A 19,216-nucleotide genomic window follows, 5' to 3' on the forward strand; every position below is an offset into this window, starting at 1 on the left:
CTCAGAGGGAACGAGACAAAGATCCTTACAGACACATGGAGGTCACTCATCGTAGAGAGGGACATGCACACAAGCAGTTACAGAAACCACAAACAAGGGCACCGAGTTGGGTTAAAAACGTAGAGGCCTTCAGCAGGATTAAAAATATTCTGAATGCTTTCAAGATGTCTAACTGAGTTTGACATTCACAACTGAAACCACTCTGAAAACATTATAGAAAAGAGTGCTCTACCATCTAATACAGTTGCATTGGCTCTTCTGTTTCTAAACTGGAGTACTCTATCTCTCTGTGTTTCAAAATAGATGTCTGTGGTACACAGTTCCTAATGGATGCTGGCATGTTCAGACTAATTAGCTATTTAAGAAGAAGCCAACCTAGTTAGCTTCCTGGCATGTAATCGGAACAAGAAACAGCTGAAACCTTCAGAGCTAGGCCAAGTTTTTTACTCCACAGAGAGCTGAGAGTCAGGTGCCCATTTCCTCCTGAGTACTTTATTCCTGAGTTACCAGGTGTGTGGGGCAGCACTACTGGTATCAAAGAAAACGATTTAGCAACAGACATTACTTCTGACAGGCCAAGAGAGGAGAATCCTTTCATGAATCTAGGGGGAAAACTGCTTTAGGTTTTTTAAACATTATTAACAGTCACCCTATAGTGGGAATTTCTAGGCTTGAAAACACCTGATCGCTAACATTGTCAAACGAAAAGGGGATAAACACCTTTTCAAACATAAAGCCTTTTGTAAACTTTTCAAGCTCAGTAAATAAAAGCTATATAAATTATTAATATTATCAATTGGGAGTCAGATTTGAAAGGAATGGCATTTTCAAATGCGACATTAGTAATGGTAATAAGTGCAATTAATTCAGATGCAATCAGGTGCAATATTGTCAACATGATCTGCTCATGGAAATGCTGACCTTTTCAGCCTGGTGCAGGTCATTCCTTTGCAGACGTGTCACAGCAGGTAAGCGTGTTTAGAGAGGAGTCCTGGTGTCAGCTGAAAGGAGCCGTGGAAAGAGACGAGCTATGCCTCCCACGGAGCAGAGCAGTGCAGGAGCCTGCGTTCACCTGGTCACGTGCCTGCTCGTTTGGTTCCAGCACGATGACCTCTCATGGAACGAATGAGCTGTCACGAGCAGGCTCCCAGACAGCAAGCACTTCAACTCCAAAATTCAAAGTTGGACAGACAGGGTTGCAAGCATTTGGATCACAAGATGGTTCTGGCCATTATAACACCTGCTTTGCATATGAGGTCATAGGCTGGAACAATCACAGTGATTTTGGAGAGCGGTGTCTAAAGTGCTGTGCATAAGGGTTGACATCAGCTCACTGCAGGTAAACGCATATCTAAAGGTTGCTTGAGGGGACGCAGAAACAAACCTCATACTGTACACGGGGCCTGACAGTGGACATTAAAACAAAGATGTTGCAAAGCAATTCAGTTCACCACATAATCATTCATTGTTTTTAGATCTACAGGTCTACCTTTGACACAAAAAAATACAGTAGTTGCAGAATTCCTCACAAAACCATCTTGAACACACTGAACAGATTTTTGAAGTACATGAGAATATCCCGTCATGTACGTTTCTGAAAGCCGACAGCTCTTGGTCCAATGCCAGTTTCATTTGTATTCACTCAGCTCAGATTGAGCAGTGCTGACAATTTTTAGTTCAGCAGTTTGGTCAAATTTTAATTACAATGAAACAAACCAACAAATTTAAAAGAGATAGCATATGTAATACTTTGGCGTTAACTCGCCAAAGGAACAGATCAGGGAGCTCTTGCAAGGAGAGCCTAATACCTTCACACCAACCCCCTCAAACATGTTCCCACATACTTATACACCTGAAGTGCATGAATATGATACATCCCCCTCTCCCCCATGTACAGCTCTCTGCAGGCTTCCATTGTACGAGCTGTAACACAAGCAGTAGTGTGCAGACAGTGCTGTCAATCACCTGCTAAGTGGTACCTCTGAGGACAGTTTTTGAGAACTAAATCTCCAGGAATGTCAACAAGAACAGTGCAAATAACAATCAAGTAAACCGCTTGCAATTTAAGAGAGAGGCCAGTCACAGAGTACGATCCTAATATTACACGGCAGATTGTCGTTTACTATTTTTTCCTACCTGGACAGGGGGAATATTACATAAATGTTAGATAATTTGTGATTAACTGGTGGTTCAAAGTTTTAATTAAATCTAGACCAGGATGAGAGAGCGCGCGAGAAATTCCCTCTTCTCTTGCTAGATTTACAACTCTAGAAATGCTGGCTAAGAGAAAGATACATCTTTTTTTTTTTTTTGTCTCCAGCGCGAGAAATTGCTGCTGACAGCAGCCTTATGTCACAGGCAGAGAGTGAGCACAGTGTGGAGGGGGCTGGGGGGATGATTCAAGACAGACAGTGAGCAGGACGCCAGGCTGAAGGGATGACAGAACAGGGAAAGAGGCTTATTTACTAGGGTTGCCCATAACTTTATCGTGCACTGCATTTCTGCTCAATCATGTGAGTTATTGCAGGGGGTATATACTTTATCCTGGGAAGTGTCGGACAGCTTTGCTTAGTCATGCACTGTGGCCAGGAGTAAATCAAAACTTTTTACCACCCACAAAATCATAAATTACAGCCTCACTACTTAATGGCAGCTTTCTATTAGGCTGAGATGAGAAGCATCCAAGAAACAAAATGCTGTCATCATGTACCAGTTTTTTTCGATTGCATCTGGCAGGTGGGTTGGTGTGATTTAATACAGGCCTATGCGCACTTTTTACAGTTTTTACACGGTTGGATTACGTACTGTATAATGCACTTCTATATTTAACTGTCAACTGACATGGATAATGCTGAAAACCAAACAAAGTACCAACAAAAATAAGATTTATGATGCACGTACAGAAATGAATTTTCCTGCATGCATATTGTAAATAATACAACAATAACACAATAATAAAATTAAATGTTTCCACATATTTATAGAGAAAATATTTAATTGCAATTTATTCTGTTCACATCATTATTGAACTCTATACTGTGCTAATGTACAGTAGGTAGGTGTGAGGAAATCCTGAGGCTACACATGTGGATCAGGAGCTGAAGAGAGTTAGAACACCCTTTTGGGTTCCAACACATTTCACCCAAGCCATAGGTGTCAGTAGTGGGATGACACCGATTTGTACGTTCATACCAAGGAAGAGAAAGACTCAGATATTTGATGTTGACAAGAAGATTTAAAAATGAGCTTCTTCATTCTCTAATATCAATGCCTCATGTATTTGTGATGCCTATCAAGATTTTCTTTTTGGTCGAGAATGAAGCCATAAACTCAAAATGCCGTTTCAACACATTAGAAAGCCTCTTCATCCTAGCGATATAAAACATCAGACTGTTGGCACGCGCCATCGAAAGCAGAAGGTTCATAAGTTGGATTTTGAGTCTTAGATCCTGCTGTCTTCTGCTAGTTCACAAAAAGGGAAGCTTGAGGCACAGGAATGCAGATGGCTGTCTGATTCAAAAGGTATTATGGATGGAAAATCACAGGCCTCTCTAGAGTGATAACAGCTTTCAATGTGTTTACCTAAGCAATCCCCCAAGGCTGGTGTTTATACAAGAGTACATTTTTATATAAACTCATTTTCATACCACTGACTTTTACTTCCACTTTTCCTTTCAGAGTTTTAATTAAAATGTTTCTCAAGCCCACCTTTCAGAGGCAGATGTCAGGGAGCAGATATTCATCTAAGGTCTCGGAAATACAGCTGGGGGTTTGTTATCTAAAACTGCTGGGACAAAACTTTGAGTTTTGTCATATCCCTGTGCAAGCCAAAACCACTTGCCTTCTTTGTTGCCAGCTTGACATTTAGGAGTTATGCCTCCATCTTTCAGTACCTCTGAATGACATCAATCCAGTACTACCTAACCTCTTCAACTTTTCCACCTCTTTTACTTTCACAGGTCTAGTCATCAAACAATGGCCTTTTCAGGTTTTCGGGTTTAGGCAGAAGATTTAATTCTATGATAATAACAAAATTCAACATTTTTCCTTTGCCAAAATTGATTTCCTACCAGTTCTCCAAATCTAAATTAGGCACATTCCTCATTCAACTTTCATGACCATGGCCCCATTGGACCTTACTTACCATAATCATGGTACAATTGTAATGGATACACAAGATGAATTTATATCATTAAGACCTCTAGGAATTATATTATTCCTAAATTCTTCAGACGCTTTCCCCTGTGTTTGCCTGTCTCTATCTAAGGTGCAGCTCACAGGTCAAAGAAGCAGTGATTTAATGAGTTTAATGTTTAAGATGCCTGAAAAAGGATGGATAATACGACAAATGTTGGTCAGATCAGCTTTCAGTGGTTTTAAAAATCCATTTGAGTGGCTCACCACTAATGTGGCAACTGTAGATCACACAGATGTTAGTTGTACAGAGGGGAATGTACAGTATCTTGTTATTTTTTCCTTCTTTGGAATACATTTCACATAACCAATTATTTTTCTTAAACGTCACAGTCAGTTAATTTTTTTTTGCATACTGTAAAAAAACAGTATGCACCAAGGCACCAATAGCAGGGCTAAGGCACTGAGAGTACACAGAGAGTACAATTGCAGTCTTCTATAATATTGCCAGAAATATGGTAAACCACCATGGTTTCTGTCTTGCTAAGATCTTCCTGGTTAAATACAAAATCACAGAATCCAGAGGGCAAACTGAGGTCACAATTTGCTGTGATGTAATCGGTAATGCACAGACTAAATCAAGAAACCTTGGTTATATAAGAATATGAAGAAGATAATTCTAAGCAGAAAAAAGTAAGAAAAAAACATTTCAGCTGTAAAGACTCCTTCAAAAGGGTTATTTAAAACTAATAATATATGTGTGCTTCGGAAATTAGTCCTTCAGTAAGGTTTTTTTCTGGAACTGACAAATCTTTGTTTATTTAGAGCGATACAGTACATCTCCTTTTTTTCTGTACTCCAGCATCTAATGCCTTGGGCGAATATTTAATACATACTTGTATAAAGATACATGAATGTACTGTATAGCCCCACAGGTCTCACATGGAAGACGTTTTAACCAAAATGGGTTTCTAGTATTAATCCAATATATGTTTGTGGAAATTGACTGGATGTGTGACAAAATATTGCGTTGGTTGTTTGAACTTTTCCTTCACAGTGATGATATTCCAGAGTAAAAGTGTCTCATCCTCTCCTATGGCCAAACAAAAGGGTTTAACTCAAGTATGCCAAAGCATTTCTGGGGCAATATAGTTAGGAACAGCAAAAGCATTATTCACTTTATGGCTTCACTGAATTCCTGTTAGTGTGGGCTAACAGCCATTGACATCACACATTTGAGAAGACATGAAGCTGTGCTTTGTTCCAGAACCACAGTGCTAGAGACAGTTTTGAGGGGGAAGGGGGGGTAGTGGTTAAATTTCTAGTTGACTTTCATGTACAGACGTAGGCTTGGTGGTTTTGCTTCATACTAACATTTTGTCTGCACTGCGATTTTTATCCATCTCTTTAACAAAGTTACACTCTTTTGTTGGCTAATCCACAATAATTGTCAACATACAGCAATAATGGCTCTGGGAGCCAGACACCAGTTTCAAACAGGCAAATACACATGAAGACAGCAGGATTACTAGCAGGAATTGCCTTGCCACCAAGAGAGGATAGGCTTCTTTCTCTGCACTACAGAAAATAATTAGAACACTGCTGTTTGCTTTACTAGTAATTAAGGGCATTCAGATAATATATTTGTTATTACTTTTAAACTGATAGGTTTGGCTCATCCCAGGTTTTGAAGCAAACTGATGCAACTTAAAAAATCCATCCAAAAACCGAAGCCATGACACCAAAAGGTAACGCTAATATATTGACATCAGCTATACTTGGTCATTTTAAAATTAATTTTAATTTAAAGTGATATCCTTTTGCTATTAAGTTACTGTTGATCACAGAGCAATAGAAAAAGCAATCACGTCTTGTGTCTATCCAGATCCTAACTCAACTTGGAAGACTGTGGACCAGAAGAGAGCATCTCCTGTCCTCACCAAATTGTACACACGCATCTGAGTCACAGAGGGACTGTTCTCATCGTATCGGAGCCATCAGACATTCAGATTTAATGCTCTATTCTTTTTGTAGGAAGTATTTTTTAAATGTCCTACATAATCAAGCCTTTCCAGGATCTCATTGTTATTCAGGATCAGACCTGCAAAAACAAAAAAACTTTTTGAAGTTAATTCTCAAGATCAAGCTTTTGACTCCGGTAAATGTGTTCTTGCAAATATCCAGACTTCAGAGTTTGTCTGGAAAGATTAATAAAGGTCCATAGAGAATTACAGTTTAGAATTTACATTGAAAGACTCCAACTACTGCATTGCCTTGTTCATTCTGAGAATTATTTTTCTTATCACTTTTTAATCATTTATTGTATGTTTTTCCCTAAACCAGCAAGACCATAATCATAGTCAATAGCCCACCGGGACCTTAATGAAAACTGGCTTTATTTAAAAGGTTCTTTATTTGGATCATAAAAGAAGCGGTGCTGTCTCTATGCTGTAGCTGTATTAAAAAGGCCTGAGCTACTACATTTCATTTGTTTAATTAAGGTCAGTCTTTGAAGTGAGAGTCACACATTTTGTAATTATGCTCTTTAATGTGGCTTTATCATTTGTCACTGTATTATACTTTTTTTTTTTCTTATGGACATTACATAATTAATTATAAATGATCTGGTTAAATGATTAGAAAAGATGGAATGATCAAAATGCACTTTGTTGTTGTTCATTTCTTAAGCCTGATGAAATACAACGAGCAAAATGACATAATAAAATATGGATATCTTAGTCCTCTCGAGAATATATATATATAAAGCGTTCAATTCAGTTTAACACCCCCTCCAAAAAATGAGAGTATTTATTGACTAATGTTGCTTGGATACGTGCATGAGGGCTGCTTGTAGTTAAAAATAATAAAAACAGTTACTGTATATCTAAATTCTTATGTAAAAAGTCTATTTTTCTTCAATGTTTTAAGATTAACAAGTCTAAAATTTGAAAAAAAAAATATCAACTTGCTTTATAGATCTTTCACTTTAGAAAATCACTACAGAAAACAAATCCCAAGTGAGAAAAACAAGCTGGGGTGTTTATACAGACTACTGAACAAAGCGTATTGCCACTGCAATAAGTAGTTATAATATATTAATATTACGTACCGTGCTGTCAGATACAACCCAAAACACAGCTGTTTTAAAAAAGCAAAATACAGAAAGGTAAAACTATGATGGCAAACCAGTAAGCACATCATCAAACCAACCCAGAAACCAGAACAAAGCTTAATATGCTTAAAGCATATTTAAAGGTGACTCCATTCGAACCACAGGGTTGTATGGTTTAATCACGTTCATATTTTCCAATAAGAGTTCTTCGGGCATGCACATCAGCAGTTTTATGTAAAGAGACATAGAAAATGACGAGGGGGAGGGTGGAGAGCAGGAGCAGTCAGATTTTAATCTACTGTATATAATGCCTTCCCAGAAGCCTAAGAAAGGCTATGATTTGCCTGGCGATAGATTCCTTTAGCACACAGTTTTTTACCACCTCAGGTTTTACATAGGACACCCCACTGAGCTCAAAGCGTCCATAAAATAGAAAGACAGACAAAGCATAAGCATTTACATCTGTGTGAGAATAACAAACATCTAGTAAGCGCATAATGTATATGTAATAAGTCACTCTAGCCTAATCCATTACTTCCCTGGTTATGCCCTATTTGGCATCCAATGCAAAAAGAAAGCTACTGTGCATGAGTTTCATATTAAACACTATATACAGTAGTAACACCAAAACTACAGTACTATACAGTATACCATACCGCCAGACAGCATTAAATATTCAAGCTAGCATTGCTTTGTGGTTTAAGAAGACATTCTTTAAACCGGCAGAGTGTCATTAAATTTGTGACCAAGAGGCCAAACTATAAAGAAACCCAGAGCAGTGGAACTAAGTGATCATTTATGACATGCTCTGTATTCCACAATGCTCAGTGATGGTAGAGATAATATGGCTAAGACTGCATTTGATTTGAGGGGTGAAACAAAAACAGCATACAGCGTTAATAAGTGAACAAGGACAGAGAATAAGCATGTGATTTGATCATAAACCTACAGTATTTTTCTCCTGCCATGAACTACATATTACTCTTTCAAGCTCCAGTGCAGCAGCAAGAATGTGGCAGCACTGACAGGAAAATGTCTGCCTAGTATATATATATAGCAATAATAATAAGTGCTAGAAATACTGCACCTCAAAAAGCAAAGGCATATCGCGTAAGAACATTTCATAAACCCTGGGAGAAACACACTGTTTACATTTACCTGATCACTCATGAATGTAATTTAGAAAAGCTTATTTATGCAGGCATGCATCACCACTCTTGCATCTCATGGTAAATGCAATTGACTAACATTGCAGGTCAGAGAGTATAAAATTGGCTCAGCCCTTATGCTATACTGAGGCAGACCTTTCCTTGACACATGTCAGAATAACTCAATTTAAAAAAAAACGGAAAAGCCCCTTAGTCCTAAAACAAAGGCACGTGGCCTTTCTTTGCCATATGATTTTTTTAGGATACTGGCTTGCTTGCTACCATTGAATCAAAACATTGGATACCATGGCCGCCCACTTCCTTGACTCTAATGATTTAGTCACTAAAAACAGTAGAATGACCATCACTTTTCTGCCTAAGCAAATGTACTCAGAGCTTTATGAATCCTACTGTATATCAGTAATGTACTAATTGGTTTTATTTCTCTAGATAAGCTTATTCAAGTTGCAGAAGCCTACCAAGAAACTGGGAATGACATTTTTTATCTTGCAGCAAGGCTCGAAAGAACCTGGCAGCCTGGTTCTCCCAGATTATCACCGACTGAGCTGAGAGATTAGAATATGTTGCAGGGCAGCAATCAAAAATGCTACGATGCACAGAAGCCCGAGAGCCACAACAGGAATCAAACAGCTTAATAGACCTTACAATGAAAAAGGAGTGAGAGAACAAGTTATTTACATACAATACATATACACTGTGTATATATCCCTGTTTATTTAATAAAGAGGGATGTGTTGGTTCTAATTTTTTTAGTGTAGAAATTGCATTACATTGAACAGAACAGTCCTCGAATTCAACTGCCAATTATCAGAAAAGACCATTTTTAAGATCATCCAAATCTGTGAAACGGACTGCAAAAAAATTTACAGTTTCTAGCACAAAACCATAATACTACACTTCTTATAAATGCAATGCAATTCTGAGTTTCAAGATCAGAAACAGAATGGGACTGTTTACATAACTGTTTCATCTCAGAAAACATATGCACAACAGATATAGTCATGATTGCATGTGCTGACAAAAGCTGTATGAAGTCATTCCAGATGAGCCACACTTCAAAATTCCCAGAGAGCAGTGTTGGCATTTCCACATCCTGGCTCTCAGTATCTCTATAAGATCAGTAGACTTTATGAGATCTATTTATCAGGCAATCTGTACAAAGATGTGAATATGCTTCCAGTGAGAGCCCCAGGACTTGCACTGAACGAGCAATCATTCAAGTTATCATAGTGTAGCAATGCGTTAAATATTGTATGAGATCATCTGTAGCTAAATCGTGGTAGAAAGGACTCTCTAGAAACATGCAAATTATTAATGCATAACCGATTCAAACACACACAAGCCAGGAGGGAGCCAGCAAAATATCTACATGCACGTATGCAAAGAGACTGCAGCATGAAGCTGCATTTCAAACATTTACACATAAATAAAGCCTGTAAAAGCAAATAGCGGGAATGCAAAAGATCCCTACCACACTGACTCAACCTTAGTTCCTCTGTGGCAGCCTACATAACACAGTAATGACTTAATTAATAAGAATAAAAGTGATTATGAAACGCAGTGACATCTGCCTTCGCAGTCACAGTTTAGTGTACCGTTATGTAATGGCTTGACACAATTAAAGGTGGCTCACACCTTTAATTACAGATTTGGGCCCTAATCAACACTTCCAGTTCTATTTCTGCCATGAATATGTAGGTTGTTAAAGATGATATAGAGACAATCTAAGAAGATTACAAAAGTATCTTTCTCATATAATATGTAGACAGGGAAACTCATAATTAAGATTATATCAGACACCCACCCCCGAAAACACAAACACTTCTTCAAAAACAAAACCAATAGGACATATCTATTTCAGCACTGCAGGTAATACCAGACCTGGAATCTGACTTTCAGCATGTATTACAACAGCTAAGTAATTATATTCTATGGAAATTAATTGAATGACTTGTTATATTATTAAAGAATGTTAGAAATGTATCCCACTTCACCCTCTTCTGCTGTTCTTCAGAACTTTCTTCTCATAAGATTCTTCAAGTCTAGCTATGTGGAAATGAGAAAGCTGAGTTAGGTGCATCATAAAGTGCTAAACTAACAAGATCCAGGCCACTATGTAACACTAACCTGCCTCTCCACCTCATATCCTTGCAAAGCAGCTTCTTAGAAAAGCTTTAAAATTCCTTTGAGTTTTACTAATGAAGCTCATCTTTCAGAGGTAAGAGAGATGGCATGTTAAGCCACATTAAGCCACAACCACATTTTTTAGCTTAAAAAGTAACTTAATGAAGACACTCCCCCCTACAGACCTATTTCCAACCCTACTGTAGCGCAAGTAATCCTTAATTTCACCTGCTCTAATTCAACACGTTTTTATTCTCAAAGCAGAATGTTTCTTTTTTTCCGAATCCTTGGCGGATTTGAAATCATAAACGCGTATCCCCCAAAATCCTCAATCCCCCCATAAATGTCAATTGTTATAAAAATGAACAGATGCATTAAAATCCTGAACGTATTTGCAGAAAGAAAATGCCCTGCATACTGTACTCCCAGCCTGAGAAAGACAAGAGTCTTACGTTACTAAATCCAGCCTTTCTTCCTCACTCCTCTTTGCTCTTACTAAGCAGATTTGACTGTGCTGCAACAGCAAGCGAATAAAGCAATTTTAACAGTGGTCACTACCTCCTTCTCTCCCGCACTGCAGTGACCCTGAATTCACTCCCATTGATTACAGCGATGGCCAATGAAATACTGCATCACAAGACAGGAAGCCTGACAGTGAGGTGAGATTTACTGTATTAATAAGGACAAGACTTTTAAGCAGCCTGCCTTCCGATCTGCAGAATGAACATGACAAAAACCCGCTCCGCCCCCATCCTCAGCAAGCTCACTACAAACAGTTCAATGGATTAATCTGAGCAAACCACACATCTATACCCCTCATGCGCATATGCTTGAATGTCTGCACATTTCCACACATAGCTCTCACTTGACATTCTTCACCATGTGTTTAAAGCTACATGTCAAAAGTGATCCAGTTCCTTCCTCACCACTCTCCTTCTTACTGTGTCTATAATCACAGTTATGGAATACAAGCTTTTTGAAACACATTCACTCCTTAAACAGTATTTTTTATGTGCTCAGCCATACCCAGCTTCTGCCAAATTAATCTAAATCACACACATAAAGGCAGGACCTACAGTAATGTGCACATTACTTGTGATCTCCATTAAACAAGGATGACTAGGTCGAGGGATATTGAGGACATTTAACCAATCAAGGATCCAGCGACAGGAGTTAAAAAACAGACCCACATAACCCCCCCCCATTCAAAATGACTGATTCTTCTAACAGCAATCTCCCAGTGAATATCCGTTTTGTCCATTTTACAGGAAAGAAAGAGTAACTACTATACATTTACAGTTGGAAAAAAGAAAGACCAATAGGCAGAAAGTAAAGACGTTTATGTTAGTCCTGTTAGACATTATGTTAGTGGTGTCTGGCTGTGGTACAGATCTGCGAGAGTGTAAAGAGGCTACAGTTATCTCTCCCCAGGCACCTTCTCTCCTCTGCACCAACACAGCTCTATCCATAGTGATGAATTGCCAAACACTACTCCATATCCTAAGCACTGTCCACAGTGCAGCATCACAAACACAGCTCCTTACCCCGTGAGCACTGTCCATTTCACTGAATCGCCAAACACAGCTCCTTACCCCGTGAGCACTGTCCATTTCACTGAATCGCCAAACACAGCTCCTTACCCCGTGAGCACTGTCCATTTCACTGAATCGCCAAACACAGCTCCTTACCCCGTGAGCACTGTCCATTTCACTGAATCGCCAAACACAGCTCCTTACCCCGTGAGCACTGTCCATTTCACTGAATCGCCAAACACAGCTCCTTACCCCGTGAGCACTGTCCATTTCACTGAATCGCTAAACACAAGTCCTTACCCTATGAGCACTGTCCATGAGACTGAATTGCCAAACACAGCTCTTTATCCTATGAGCACTGTCTATGGTACTGAATCGCCAAACACAGCTCCCCGCCCTATGAACACTGTCCATGGTGCTGCATCACCAAACAGCTCCTTACCCTATGAGCACTGTCCATTGTGTTGAATTACTGTACCAAACAAAGCCTCTTACCCTTTGAGCACTTTCTATGGTCCTGAATCGGCCAAACAGGTGCTTACTGAACCACAGTGGAGTTACTGTTAACTGTAGCTACAGTAACAAGAAACCAGGTTTCAGGATCACGGTGACGCAGTACAGCTGAAAAGTTATTTGCTTACTATAGATAGAAACTCAACATCAGAAATGAATTAGCTTCTTTCTTCCTTCTTTCTATGATGAGATAATGTTGTATTTCCTTCTTAATTTATAGTGTTTTTTATTTGAACCCCCTCTTAAAATCTATTCACACAATCTTTCTAAATCTTTTTCTTCACTTTAGACTTTACTCATTGAATTTAAGGGATACTTAAAATTCAGAGATTGCACCAATTAGAAATGGAAAAAAAAACCATATGATTCAGCTTTTATTCCCAAATACTTTTTTGGGGTGTCCTGTGGTCTTGTGAATCTTATAAATATGCATTGCAAGACCTCTGAACGGTAGATGAAATAAATCATCATGTAACTGGTAGAAGGATTTCATTATGTTTACTGTATGTAGCTTGGTTTCTTACAGTTAAGAATTAACTCATGTTGACCATAAGATGCTAGCAAATCATGTAGCAAAATTGATCAAGCGGTTTTGTTAGAAAAAGTGATAAATGATAAAACTACATGCTACGTGATGCAGTCATGGCCAAGTGGTTAAAGAGATAGACTACAAAACCTTTTGGGTCTTCCCCACTCAGATTTGAATCCGGCCGACTGTGAGCTTCAATCTTTTGGGAGTACAGAACATGTTGATGCTGCCGACACCCTGACTTCATTCAAGAAACAGCTACAGTAGATGAAATCCTTGGATTAATTAACTACTAACTCCAAACTGGACAGATGGCCCAACTGGTCTCCATGGTTTCATCTTATGTTGATTTCACTGAAAAATCATGCAGTGTTGCTATTAGTAATAGTGATGATGAAATATGACCTGGGAGAAGAGACTGAAATATGAAAAGCAAAAAAATAACAATAAGTGCCATAGGCAATTACGCAACATGAACCATTCAAGAATGTACAACAAGCCAACAGGGCACAGCCTTATGAATCTGATAAAACATAGCAAAACTTCTCCTTTAACACTCTTTAACAGTGAAATAAAACCAAACAAACAGAAGGACAAAGTCAGAAACAAGACAATAAATGTACCATGTAAGATATGTGACAGCTGGGCACATGGAAGTAGATTGATAGACTGGAAGAACAATACTACAATAGTTTAGACAGTTATAATTGCAATCAATACAATGTTTTTTTTAAACAATGCATCTATGAGCTTCTAATGCTTGCACTGGGCAGCAAATGTAGACGTGTCTATTGCCATGCTGTATCTGCAAGCTGCTTGTAAATTGTTTTCACACTACTGCCAACCTGCATCACATTTCAGAAGCTATTAGAATCAACTGACAGGTCCTGTAAAGTTGTGTTGTACTGTGCATCTAATTTATATAAAAAAGCTCTTAAAACATTCCTTCACTGCATTGTTGCTGGAGAGCAAGGATCTACAGTATTTACTTCCTTTATGGAATTTGTCAAAAAAAAACATGACTGTTTTCCTTAATCCTTTTCAGTGGATGAAGATCTTTTACAATAAGCCTTTTTCATAAAAATCAGGTCTCCCCCCCCCCCATGTGTAAAAACCCATGGTACATCTAAACTATTCGACTGCAGTAGCACATCAGCGAAGTAGGTCTGTTCCAAAGTATTGAATTATTTTCCTTGTATTTTGTCATCGTAATATATTGTAACGCATACGGCCACCATTGCTTGTGAGGGCCGGCTTCAGAGCGCGGTGACGTCACCGCCCTTCCCTGTGAATAGCAGGGACCGCAGCTGCCGGGCTGAGGGGAGATCTCTCTTTAGCTCAACTGGCTGGGTCCCTGTTGAGCGATGCCAGAGGCCCAGGTTCGAGTCCCCGACGGTGGGGGGGCCGAGCTGAGGCAGCAACGGTGAGGGCGCATACTGCACCCATGTGAACCCTGGAGCGTTACAATATGATTGGACGTCAACCTGAAGAAAGTCGTCATAAAATAGCATTAAAATGGCTTACATTCAAATCACTTGATAATTGCTAACTCTTTCCTGTAGGAATAGTTACAGTGCTCACATCTACTGTATACGAGTGCTGCAAAGGGAATTGGACAATTTCTTATTAGAAAATTCTCATGGTTATATGATTTTTTTCTCTCAGAATATCGAGAACCTTTTAATTGAAGGTGAATTGGGGTGGGTCTTTAACTGCTTCCAACCAGCTGAAGCAATGATTAAAATAAAACTAAGTCCTTATCACATCCCCCTAAAAAGGATTTAGAAACCTCTCACTCAAAAATGTCGCGATTAATGCAGTTTATCAATGCAGTCTCCAAATCAAGAGCTACAGGCTCCTGTGGATAATGATCTTTGTGCTGGGATAAGTGCAGTGCCCTTCAGCTGAAGCAGCTTTCCGGCCATCACAATCAATTATCCTACAGGTATTACCCAGCCCAGTGGACACAAGTCTTTATTGTACTAGTAATTTCAGGTCTTCGTACCATCCTTTTGGCTGCTATTAAGTTTTTCTCAAGGGCTGCTTAAAGGACACCTTGCACACAAAATGGTTCATAACTGATGCTACAGTACATACACCAACTTAAAGGAAATTCTAATACTTTAATAATTCTAATTCTAATAATTCTAATAGCATTTGAATTGTAAAAATGGTCACCAAAATTATTTTTTTATATGAACTTATGGTGCACTGGTACTGTATGTTCTGCATGAAGAGCACTAAATAAAAGCAAAAAGTATCACACCAAGATGAAAAAGTAAATCAAAGTGGAGTCAAAACATCTAGCTGAATTAAAGACACCCAGATAAATCTTTCTAGAAGCAAATACAATAGACGCAATATCACTGAAGTACTACATAAAAGACCAGTTAAGGAATCTAACTAAAATACCATAATATAAAATGCAGACAGGTAGAATATAAAGGTGTTTCTTAAAGAATGAAAATTATTTAAAATTCCTTGAGGCAGTTTAATTACTCTGGTTTGGGAAAACTGAATATATAAGAGGATGCACGATCCCGGATCTGTTAAGGCTTGTTTAGAAGTGCAGAAACAACAGTGCTCCCTCTCACCATATAGATCAAGTCATATTTTTATAAAAAGCTTTAAAATGAATATTTGATCATATTATAGTAACATATATAGAGTATTATAGTCAGTTAGCCTTTAGATACGTTTTTGTCACTAGCAGAATGCAGTACAAGTTTTTTTCCAGACTTACCTAGACTTCCATTCCTCTTGCTCCGACGGTCTTGTAGATCTGTAGAGTCATGCTGCGTAATGTACATGCGGCCATCCCCACCACGATAACAAGGTAGGCAAATGAAATATACTGCATAAGACATAAACACCTGTCCACGCAGGTCGTAGCCAGCCCTGCCAGTAAACCCGATAAACCTTAGTCTCGATGATGTCACCGCCTTCCCGGCAAGCCACAGCCCATGAGGCGCGCAGCTTTGACAATAGCGGCGTGATTGAGTTAAAAAGAATTAAAATCCACCAGAGATGACTCAGTAGATAAAAAAAATACAGTCAGAGTACTGGGGATTACCAATTCATAGACGAGTCCGTTTATTTCAGCCTACTCTTGTGGTCCGCAAGAGCATGTTTTTTTTTGATAAATCGCTAACGTAAAAATCCATGCACCGATCACAAACCGTATTGCATGTAATTAAAGTCTAATTGAACTAGTATCAGCTTTTAGAGTTACTTACTCCAGCCAGAAATATTTTCAATCACATCCACATGATAATTAGTCCAGCTGCGCTCCTTCGCAGGATTGCTGAAGTATCCGTTATTTGGAGATTGGATAATTTTTACTTAGCCCTGCTGAATTGAATTCTCTTCTCAATCTATCACCTCTGGTACATTGACTCCAAATTCAATTATTTCTAATTTCAAGAATTTGATGGCAGCTCACTGCAAAGTCAATTGATTTGGTTACCAGCCATATAAGATGCACTGAGACAGATTCGAGATAGCTAAATTGCTCTGACAGAAATAGTCGGGTTTTTTTCTCATTTATGTTTACCATTTATTTCCAATTTACGACAAACCCCGTAGGCAAATAGGAAATTTTATGGTTCAAATCCTTCTGAATCAAACAGTATAGTCTTAGGCTGTTTGTTTTTACCTGCTCAAACGTAGAAGAACTACAAATCCAAATACAAGATCGACTTCGTTGACTCTGTATACAACTTAAAGTGACTAGAAACTATTTTGAAGATAAAAGCCTCCAATACTGAGGTCTTTAAAAACAATAATTTTATACAGATATACTTATATTTATTAATAATTGCTGATCACTAATTCCTTCATGAGAATTTATGAAAATAGTGTAGTTTAATTGTTATTGTTGAACACAGTATAGAAAAAAGCTCCAGATTACTTTTGTGCTTAAAATGTAGCTGAGCATAACATTTTTTATAACAACAGGGCAAAGTTTCTAAAAACGTTTCCAAAAACATTAAAATGGCATAAGATAATTCACTTCAATGTCTTCAAAGAAGCCAAGACCTTAGATGAAAATATATGGAAACATGTTTTTGAAATACCTCCTACAATCCTGGGTAGGATACGAGCAGTTATTACATCAGTTCTATGTAATATAAAGAGCTGTGATTGTGAATTGACAGCACTTTAGTGCTCTGAACAGGGGTCAAATGGGTGTATAATTTAAGGGATTCATCTGTTCATGCTTCTGCAACAGTCTTTTAACACAGCCTGAATATGACTTAGAGTTTCAACAGTTTACTTCTAAATAAGAGCAAAAATAATAATCCCCACATTATACTTTATACTGTCTGAACATAAATAATTTAAGCTGTGGAAAACTGTTCTCACCTTGAAACAATGGATTTTTTTCCTACAAAATCTCCAGGTGAACAATTTACAGCATTCCCTTAGAACATCAATAATGATGCAGAAGGTTGGTGTACTGTACCCTGACACCCATGCTGAGGAAGAATTGTCAAGGCTGTAGACCACAGGGGTCCATTATAAACCAAATTCAACCAGTGATGAGACCAGGAGCCTTCTGGTCACCATGGAAACCAATTCAGAGGTGCAACAAAGGCCATCTTGATTAGACTACTGCAGCTGAGCATCGAACCAGCACAAACAGAATTTTAGAGATACGCAATGGCTCACAAAACCGGCATTGTCGTCATCACCTTTTCCATTTTAAAGCGTTGCCACTCTACAGGTGTACTACAACAAAAAACATTTCCTTCAGTTCACTCTGGGGCTCCAACTACATATTTCTCAATAAATAATTGGAAAGTGTTCTTTAAAATTGGGCTTATTTTTCATTTAAAAAGGTGCCTGGGACCTTCTCATAGCTCCTGGATGCCATCGCCACAGGGTAAATAATTACACAGCTAATCCTGATCCCTTTTAATTCAGTCTGCAAAGAACTGCAATCCAACCATCGCAATGGAGTGACGCAGAAGTAAGGGTGACAGTGTCACTTCTCTCTCCACTGCAACAGAAATATTGAAGTGCTTTTCCAGACATACAACCATGTCATAAAAATGTATTGATTTTCATGCCCTAAATAAGCATTGTTGTTCAGTCATTTCTAATAATTTCATTGGCACAAGTGGATATATATATATATTTAAAAGGTTATTTTCTGCTCAAATTTGATACAGACTATTTCACGCTTAACAGCTTGTAGGAAAAGTCAAATCAAAAGCACTTCATTCATCAAAAGTATTCATGTACTGTAAATGAGCACCTTCCAGCTAGTCTCCACAGATCTAAACAGATAAGCAAGATAAGCAAGAAGGAATAAGAATGTCAATTCAATATCTTTAATCCACAACAATAAATATCCTGGTACAAATAATAAGTCTGGTGTACACTGAGGTAGTATAAACCCACACAAAGATTCTACACAAATCCTACAGTACATAAAATCTGCTGAAATGTGGGGGTTGGGGATTTTTTTCAAGAATCCTGACGATGTTGTATGAAGGGGAGGGGTGATTTCCGAATGCAGGTACTGGAAGCGAGTATCCGAATACTTTTGACAGTGGTCTGATCCCATAGCGCAGGTTTTCCAGAGACAGGTACCGCTAACGGCAGCCATGACCAGAGTTATTTCCAACGAGTACACCATTCTTCCAACCTGCACCGCCACGATGTCACCGTGCATTCAACCGATACCGTAAAATGTTACTGTATATTGAATTTAATTCTTTGCAAATTGTAATTAATAGAACAACAGAAGGGCCAGGAATGAAGATGGTTAAAGCCTATCGCCGCCAAACCTTAGTTAAATGCTAGTGTATATATTATTCAGAGACCTTGGGTTTACAACCAGACATTGCCTCCAGTAGTTCCGATGCTTTCCTATTGGAGTGTGGTTGTACTCGTTTTAACAGGTGTGCTGGAAAATCCAAGCCTCATTTGTTGCGTTTCCCGATCAAGCAATTTTGGGAGGAAATACTGTACTCTCACAGTATGTGTTAATGTCTTGTTTTTCGTGCGGCACCTTTGAGTGATATCTCCTGAAGCCCCTCATACTGTAGCAGCCCATCCCCCGGCTACATCCCGACGCGGAGAGGGTTAACCACAG

General features: G+C 38.6%; 1 protein-coding gene across 3 annotated transcripts in view; it reads right to left on the reverse strand.

Annotated features, from left to right (window-relative positions):
- Nucleotides 1-19,216, reverse strand: part of lmtkb (lemur tail kinase 1 b) — a 50,011-nt gene that overhangs the window by 29,885 nt on the left and 910 nt on the right. The window contains exon 1 of one of the 3 annotated variants that reach the window (XM_088599893.1): nt 15,857-16,008. The exons of 1 other annotated variant lie outside the window; for it this stretch is intronic. In XM_088599893.1, the coding sequence (XP_088456019.1) occupies nt 15,857-15,980 (124 nt within the window). In that variant the 5' untranslated portion in view covers nt 15,981-16,008. Of the gene's footprint in view, nt 1-921; nt 943-15,856; nt 16,009-19,216 lie in introns of those variants that run through there. One more of the 3 variants, XM_088599896.1, reaches the window with a different exon arrangement.

This window comes from Lepisosteus platostomus, chromosome 11, assembly GCF_059453375.1.
Source record: "Lepisosteus platostomus isolate fLepPlt1 chromosome 11, fLepPlt1.hap1, whole genome shotgun sequence".
NCBI classification, from domain to species: Eukaryota; Metazoa; Chordata; class Actinopteri; order Semionotiformes; family Lepisosteidae; genus Lepisosteus; species Lepisosteus platostomus.